Source organism: Scleropages formosus, chromosome 4 (assembly GCF_900964775.1).
Source record: "Scleropages formosus chromosome 4, fSclFor1.1, whole genome shotgun sequence".
Classification (NCBI taxonomy): domain Eukaryota; kingdom Metazoa; phylum Chordata; class Actinopteri; order Osteoglossiformes; family Osteoglossidae; genus Scleropages; species Scleropages formosus.
In genome coordinates, this window is record NC_041809.1 from 27,084,019 (window position 1) to 27,092,428 (window position 8,410).

The 8,410-nt window shown below is 42.2% G+C and overlaps 1 protein-coding gene across 2 annotated transcripts; it reads right to left on the reverse strand.

Annotated features, from left to right (window-relative positions):
- Positions 1 to 1,746: 1,746 nt before the first annotated feature.
- On the reverse strand, positions 1,747 to 4,824 carry sumf2 (sulfatase modifying factor 2). Of its 2 annotated transcripts, none has more exons than XM_018730491.2 (9): positions 4,184 to 4,824; positions 3,856 to 4,006; positions 3,597 to 3,711; positions 3,399 to 3,443; positions 2,953 to 3,103; positions 2,662 to 2,717; positions 2,449 to 2,533; positions 2,087 to 2,228; positions 1,747 to 1,991 (listed from the first exon to the last, which is right to left on the reverse strand). In XM_018730491.2, the coding sequence occupies exons 1-9, from the start codon at positions 4,239 to 4,241 to the stop codon at positions 1,901 to 1,903; spliced, it is 894 nt and encodes a 297-aa protein (XP_018586007.1). In that variant the 5' UTR covers positions 4,242 to 4,824; the 3' UTR covers positions 1,747 to 1,900. The 2 variants fall into 2 exon arrangements, with proteins under 2 accessions (XP_018586007.1, XP_018586008.1); XM_018730492.2 differs by having other exon boundaries at positions 3,856 to 4,003; positions 4,184 to 4,823.
- Between the last annotated feature and the right edge of the window lie 3,586 nt (positions 4,825 to 8,410).

Consider the following 8,410-nt stretch of genomic DNA (forward strand, 5'->3'; position numbering starts at 1 on the left):
TGGGGGGGGGGGGAAATGAGCGCGCAACTTCGCTGTGACGTCACAGTGGAACCGCTCCTCTGGGGAACTTGTCCCTTCCAGCGCCGGAGCGCAGGCGCACTTGTCCAAGGCAAATAGGCCAGTAGAGAAAGCGTCAAGAGAGCCCGAATTTAAAAGAAGACCTTGAAAATTCAAGTTAAAATAATAATCTGGCTATAAAAACTCACCTGTTGAAGAATTCGTATCGTCAAATCCAGGTGTAGGAAAAAGTGCGTCTTGGAGAAAATGTGTGAAATAAGGCTACAGCGCTCAAAAGTCATTATAAATTGTACTCAAAAAAAATGTAAGGTGTAATAAACACGTCTTCCCCGTAGAGGAGACAAGTGCATGCTCAACACTTTCCTCGGTTGCTTGCTTTTATAGATTAACTATTTTAATGGGAGTACAGTAATTCAGGGTAAATACCTTGTTTAGGGGTAATACAGCAGAGGGCGCTGTTTAAAACTACCTTCTTTGACCGGAAGGCGGCGCACTAACCACTACGCTACGTGCTGCGAAAGATGTCGCTACAGTAGTTTCTTCAAAATACCATTTATAGTAAAAAAAAAAAAAAAAGAATATAAATACAATTTCATATCTTTCAGTTCAAAGTTAAACTGCATCCCTCTGTGGGTCTGGCGATGTTTCTGCAAAATACCGTATAGCGGGGTGTTACATGGGCCCCATGATGGGGGACCATCTGTATTTCCGATCTCCAATGAGATACGTATAGCCAGAAAAATGTACATTTTGTAGATTTTTTCATATTATTTTTTGTTTACTAACAAAGCACTCAAGTAGAAAGGCAGGCCAGTACTTTTATGCATTAACTGTCCAGTGGAGGGATATTTATATTAAAAGGTATACATTTATTTATTTAGCAGACACTTTTCTCTAAAGCAACTTCCAGTGAACTCTATGTAGTGTTACTAGCCCACACACCTTATTCACCAAGGTGACTTACACTGCTACAATGAGTCACTCATCCATACATCAGTGGAACACATTCTCTGTGCCACTCACACACTATGGGGGAACCTGAACAGCATGTCTTTTGGCTGTGGGAGGAAACCAGAGCACTCAGAGGAAACCCACACAGACACGGGGAGAATATGCAAACATCACACAGACTGAGTGATGATCAAACCCACATTCTCTCACACCACCCAGGTTCTGTGAGATAGCAGCACTACTCACTGTGCCACCCATACATATATATATATATATATATATCTCTGTTGTGACATTCAAAACAAACAGCAATGCCATTGTGTCCAATAAAAAGTCCATTGTATAGTAAAAGGGTAAATATATTCATAAGCTGTTGTAGTGGTTTTCCGTTATACGGGAACTGATTGGGATAAGTTTGCATAATTTCTGTTTATTTATGTAATTCACTATTAACTGCATTTTCCATTTAACTGAATCCAGATGTGCTGAATGGTTTGGTCAGGTGTATTGTACTTGCAGTATAGCTATTGACCAAATGTGGCTTTTCAATTAAACTTTAGTCTTCTTTGTGCGCTGGCTCCCCCTTAATGTTGGACACAGCATTAGGAAAAACTGTGAAACAAATGTATGAGGTAATTTAATTATGAGGTAATTCTGTGAAAGAATGCTCTGATTATTGGAAGACAAAAACAAGAGAATGCTTGAACATAAAGAATTTTTCCAAGAAGCTCAGAGATTTGCGTTAGTGACATAAATCACTTAATCACTGAAGCCTGTTAAAAATGGTGTAGGTTTATTTCACAGTATTCCTTAGAAAATTATCAAAAAGGAAAACACAAAGTATAAATCACTACAAAGCCATTTCTCCACAGGAGAATGCCAGTTTGTTCCTCTTGTAACTACTTCCATGGTGGTCAGGACATAGGTGCCCTTAGAGCTCTATGTTCTTCTGTGGTCTTGGGGCACTGGCTGCACACCGGAAGCCCAGGTTGTCAGATGCAGAGTCTGGTGTGTTCCCCATTCTGTAGGATTGCAGAAGAACCAGGAGGTATGTGGGATGAGTGAAAGGCATAAAAGAAATAACTTAGAGATGGGAGGAAAGGCTGGATGGCGGTACCTAGTAGTGACACGGGCTCTGTGATTGGCAGATCCATCAGCAGTATCAATCCAGGAGGCACCCCGAAGGACATACATGATCTGCGCCCCAGGGAAACGAGTGGAGGTCCACTCCCAGGTATTACCCATCATGTCATACAGGCCTGAAAATATGAATGAATGAACAGAGCTTCAGTAAACAAGTGGCATACAGACTGAGTGAACTGAGGGCATGTAGAATTTCAGCAACTACAGAACCCCAAGAAACCTAATACCACTGTTTTCTTTTTACATTACTTGTAAAGTTATTAACTAAACTTTAGACAGAAAGCATACAGATTAGCGTTATCTCTGGCTGAGAAAGAAAAACTAACAATAGGATACCATAGTTATTCTGTGGAGGGAATGCCTTGACTGGCGAGATTCCATGATACCCATCTTCTGCAGTGTCCTTCTCTGGGAATTTACCCTGTCACATAAAATGTAAGAAAAATTAACCCTACCTGATTCATGTCACTGTTCAACTTAAGTGTTAAGGTGATCCACTGCATTTTGAAGACCCACAACTTAAAAATATATCTTAAAAAAGGCTCTGACCTGCCACAGATTGGTGCGGTTTGCCAGAAACTTGTTGCCCCATGGATACATTCTGCCTAAAACAGCCCAAAGACAAAGAGATGCAGTTGACAGAGTTGTATATAAGCACTGTGATAACATCCTTGTCAAAAGAACAAACAGCATATGTTTATGCATTTCTTTGAACTTTTTCTCCACTGGAAAAATTCAATATGTAATAACAATAGGACTAAGTAGAGGAAAAAAACAGCATATATAAGCATCCAGGAAGGGAAATTAACAGAAACACCACTACAAAGATCCACAGCCCACCTTCCAGCCCTCCCCTGGCAGCAAACTCCCACTCCTCCTCAGATGGGAGCCTCTTCCCCCTCCACTTGCAAAAGGCCTGGGCATCATTCCAGCTCACCTGCACTACAGGTGCATCCAGCTTTTCCCCAATACCTGAGCCAGGACCAGCAGGCTGAGGAAACAACCACACTCTGTAACCAGGGTTACTCATATTCTTGCAGAGTATCAAGTTGTTTCTGCATAAATGGCTCTTAAAATGTGATTTGATCATCTAAGTAGTAATAATAAGTGCAGACATTTATTTATTATTCACTAATTTTTTTATTAAACTAAGTCCATCCATAATTACGCAAGGTTGTAATAATATCAGCCACTGCACGAATGAGATCAGGTTAAACCTCTTAACTTTAGGTAAACATTAAACTAGTCATTAACGTCATAAAAGTGACTGTCTAAAGAGGACATACCTGTCTCCAGTACGCCTTTTCAATTGGTACCCACCAAGGTGCAGACTGAACACAGATATTTAAAGAGTCCAAACAAAAAAAATCATCATTCTTACACATGCATTTTTCAGATGTTGTGTTTTCATGCACTGCAAAACAGGGGGAAATTAATACTGCAAAATGTACACAGATAGCCAAAGTGACACATCACAAGAGTACCTCAATCTTCTGGGTTACTTTGTTCTTCAGCTCGTCGGATACAAAATCCTGGAATACAAAACTCCATCCAAACGCCTCAGCCTCGGTTTTATATTTCTGGGCACGTACAAACTCCCTAAGGGAGGAGGAGAGACAGTGAGTGGTACATGTGATCACAGGGGAGGCGCGCGGGAACCCCATGACAGAACAGATACTATTATTGACCAGATGCGCGTTCGCGATGCGCACTCGAGAGCATCAGGGCCACCAGGGCGCGCACCGGAAGTGCCAATTAGTCACCGGGTGGATGTCGATCGTGAAAGGAGCTACAGAAACATCCCGAGCAGGTGACTCTCCATCCCTGCCGTTGGGCTCGTTCGTGCCCATCCTGAACGCGCCCCCGGGTACGAGCACCGTGCCGTCATCGTCTGCTGGAACACACAGTAATCTTAATCGCACCCAGAATTTCACAGTCCCCTCGGCCTCGGGTAATTCACTACGCATCTTTGATTCGCTTTGCGTTTACACACGTCAGGCGAAAAAATGAGTTTGTTTTCGTATATCATATGTGACACTTAATTAAGCGCGCTGTTAAGTCCGGCGGCTACCTGAAGTGCACAGCAAAACAGCGGTGGAGAGCAGCAGCAACCTTACCAGGCGGCTCATTCGTCTTATTAATTTTACTTTTTTCTCCAACACAACATACGCGCCCCAACCACACTGGACAAACAGCCGCTCTCACACAGAACTTCCCGAGCCTCCGCTGTGCGTGCTCTTGTTGTCCGGCGTGAAACACAGGCTCGTGTGAAAACGGGGGCCCAGTGCGACTTTGTATTATTTCATTAAATGAATGATGTTTTAAAATACTTATAACTTATTATCTTTAATCTAGTTGAAAAGTAAAAATGCGTGTTTGTGCAGCGGAAACCTTCCTGTCTCCTTTGTCCACAGTCGGAGTGACAGGTCTATTTGCGTATTCTAAGTGTACGAACAGTAAGGCGGGTCGTTACAGTATTTTATTTAAACATGATTAAAAAGAACATTATACGATACGGAAAACAGTGTTAGAAATATATCACAACTTATATGAGTTGACTTATTATATAAGTTTACGTCATTATTTAACATTAATCTTGAATTTCAGCACGGCGGAGGAGAAAGATAACACTTTCCATGAAACAGAATTACTTCAGGATGTTATTGGGGGCGCGGTGGCGCAGCAGGTTTGGCCGTGTCCTGGTCTGGGGGGTTTGGGGTTCGAGTCCTGCGGGGGTCCCTTGCGACGCACTGGCGTCCCGCCCTGGGTGTATCGTCGTCGTCCCGGGACCCGCGCCTCCGGATTAGGCTCCGGCTTGCCGTGACTCCGCTCGGGCCCGGCGACGTGTGTGTGAGTGCGTGATGTAAAAGTAGGGCAATTCTAACATTGTGAATACTGCACATTACGGTCAATGTCTGATTTGACGTTGACATGAAAGTGATCTACGAAGGAGGAATTAATGCGCCAGCAAAATGTTGTGGGGTTCAGTTGGAAAGGCTGTCGCGGAAGTGTACGGTAGCGCAGCGCGCTGCACTGTACGGAGCGACTAGACGGTTGACGTGGATGTGCGTCACTTGGTCTCCCTCTGCAGGCCGACGGTTGCGCAGCTGTCTGCTCTTCCTGCAGAGCAGCGAGCGTAAAACAATATGAAAGAACGGAAAAATTAAATGATACGCAAAAGTTTAAGCCTATTTTTAAGAAGGCAATGGGTACAATTCCGTCTTTTAAATTAGCGCTGACGGCCACCTGCTCGTCAGTGAAAATCTTGAACCATCTTGCCGCCCTAGGCAGTGAGAGAAGACATGGAGACTGCAGCTATTGTGAGTCACGGTAGCTTAAGGCTTATCTAAAACAAAGTCAGTCTGTGCTTTCTTGCTGTCATCATTTATTATAAATAGAAATGACTTAGGGCTACTAGAATGATGATTCGGTCACCTTTGTTATCTGCTTGTCCAGCTCTGGAGCCTTTCCTGGAGGCACAGGGTTCCGAGCTAAAGTCGGGACAGGATGGATGGCAGTCCTGCACACGCAGTCAATTTAGGTTCTCCACCTCATGTGAAATACACGAAACCAGAGCACCCAGCGGAAATGCACACAGACACAGGGAGAACGGTCTCCAGAGAGACTGAGCTGGACTCGAACTTGTCAACGAACAGTACAACCAGTGTATGGCATCCCGCAGCCGGACGCTTCGTCTAACCAGGGGTCTCCAGCCTGCAGCACTTAAGAAACTGCTAAAAAACTTTATAGCGCAAAACCTGCACCTGCATTTGACAGATTTTAAGTTCAATTTTGTAGTCAAGGCAGCCAAACTAAAAAGTAAACTTTGGGGACAGAAATACATTTATCTGATGCTTTTCTCCAAAGCAACTTCTAATTATTTACACAGATTAGTAATGTTACTGGAGCAATTTAGAGTAAGTACTTTGCTCAAGGTGAGACCTGAACTTGCAACCTTTAGGCCCAAAGGGCAACAGCTCTAACCACTATACTACCAGCTGCCTCAATAGCATTATAATTGGGAATCACTGGTCACAGCGAGGTCTCTAGTAACCGAACTTGTCACAATAAAATTGACATCGGTATTGGCTGCTAAATTGCTAAAGAACATTATGAAGGAGTTTGCAGATATAAGTCCTTAGAAAAGATGTTCCCTGAAGGAGCTCATTGCAAGACACTGTGGTTTGCAGTGTTGACCAGTCAGCTACTAGTGTTCAACACACTTGAAAAAATGAAAATATTACTATACTCACTTACTATTCTTAACCGCTTGTCCAAGTCACAGTGGTCCAGAGCCTATCCTGGAATAATAGGGTGCAAGGCTAAGCCAGGTGTACCCTGGACAGAACACCAGTCCACTGCAGTTTTATTATTGCGGTGTGTTGGTTTTTAGCATGTGTACAACTTAAAGGAGAGCAAATTTTTTTGTTAGACTTATACAAGTTATGCCTGCCAAGAAAAGTATGCTACAGCTATCTTTAAATTAGATAAATGAGTGATACTCTGTCATCAAAGCATATAGAGTATTTAATATTGTTGCACTTTTAAATATTTTCTCAATTTTAAGACTGAGTATGTCACTTTATATATGTGTACTCCTTGAACCAGTTCACAATGATGATTGTGGCCTTGGACAAAACTGGTTGAACACCCCAGTCTAAATCAACAGATAGCCCACGATATTCAATTTGTCTATTTATACAGCGATAAGGAAACTGACAGTGAGGATTCGACTGCTGACTGAAGTGTGGACCAATAAACTTCAGATCCCAGCTTCAGCAGACTCACCACTTTGTTAGGGGTCTCCGTGTTACAATTCCACCACTTCCCCCCTGTGTTGCCCCAGAGCTGGTCATCAACAATGCAATGGAAAGATGTTCCTCATCTCAGGGGGCTCTACAGCATCATCGAACCTGTGCAGAAACAGTTTTCTTTCCTTTCCGACTGCACCTGTATCAACTGTCAGTCAAAACTGGAACGCAATCAAGTCTACATGACCCCTTGTTCTATTCAGCCACATAGTGAAACATTTAATTTGATCAGTACTTGGTGTGTCTGGGTGAACTTAACTTCTCTTTCTTACAAACTGCTTAGACCTGTACAGAGACCTACTACATGTGGACCTTAGGTATTGGAGTAGAAGAAAGAATACCCATAAAAATCCTCTCTGGTGGTTCTCCTGGATGCTGAGCATGCTCTATTCCTCTTGAAGTTAAAATCACCAGGTACAAGATATAGCTTGGTGAAATAAGATGGAAAAGGCAGGGTAGGACTAGCATACTGAAGGAGCATGGCAGCAAGAATAAAGTGGTAGTGGTTAGGGACAGGGCCATCGACTGGCAGCAGTGATTGAGAGATCTGCGCTGGTCAGTGATGGATGAGAGTATTTCCAGGCCAAATTTCAGAACTGACCTTCTTGTCCTACTCTTGTCTGAACTGTTTTCACCAGATAAAACTTTAATCAAATAGAGTAAAATATATATTAAACTGTGATGGAGTAACAATTGCTAAGCAGCTAATGAGGACTTGGACTAGAAACAGGGGAGTAAGCTTCCATGGTAATCTTTATCTGCCAGCAACAGCTGTATAATGTGAGAACAGGACGTGTCCATATTGAGCACTGACCTTTCCAAGGTCACTGCCAGCCAAACAGGAAATGTCAACAGTGAATGTGAAAATAGACAAAATCCAATGGCAAAATGAGGAAAGGATATGGTGTTACTTATCTTACTTTTTTAAAAATTAGCAATTTGGTAGAAAAATAATTTTGTGATGCCCCAGTATCACTGAACAAAGTTGTCCAGTAAACACTAGTTTAGTATTCTACTTAATCTAAGTACTTTGGTTTAAGAAGTAATGCCATCAGGTAAGCACTGCTGGTGGTAGTCAGCTACTGCAATAAGTTTGAAAATATTTAGAATAACTGGGGAAAAAAAAAACTAAATCCTACTTTCAAACCTACATCACATGGTTAGAAATGCAAATGCCCATCCATGACAGCCTGTGCAAAAAACCTTGTCTGTTCTTTTCAAGTTTTTCCCTTATTTATAATTAATGCAGCAATATAGCTTGACTGTATTTCAAGATGATTCAGACAACTGTACTTTACAAAATTTACTTTTTAAAAAATTATGGGCAACATTACCAAACTAAAGTTTTTTTTGTGATGGATTTGACCTATCATCATTAATATAATGAACATACATTGTGTCTGAAGGAAGTCGCTGACTGTCTCTTCTGGGTGATTAGTTTGATGTTAATACAGTCCAGTTCATATGCACTGACTTTGAAAACATTC

Excerpts from the sequence above, each read along its gene's own strand:
- sumf2 (XM_018730491.2), bottom strand. The coding sequence starts at position 4,241 with ATGAGCCGCCTGGTAAGGTTGCTGCTGCTCTCCACCGCTGTTTTGCTG. Across the intron at positions 3,104-3,398 it reads AAAAGGCGTACTGGAGACAG|CCTGCTGGTCCTGGCTCAGG; the intron begins GTATGTCCTCTT and ends TTGTTTCCTCAG. Across the intron at positions 2,229-2,448 it reads CCCTCCACAGAATAACTATG|GCCTGTATGACATGATGGGT; the intron begins GTATCCTATTGT and ends TCATATTTTCAG.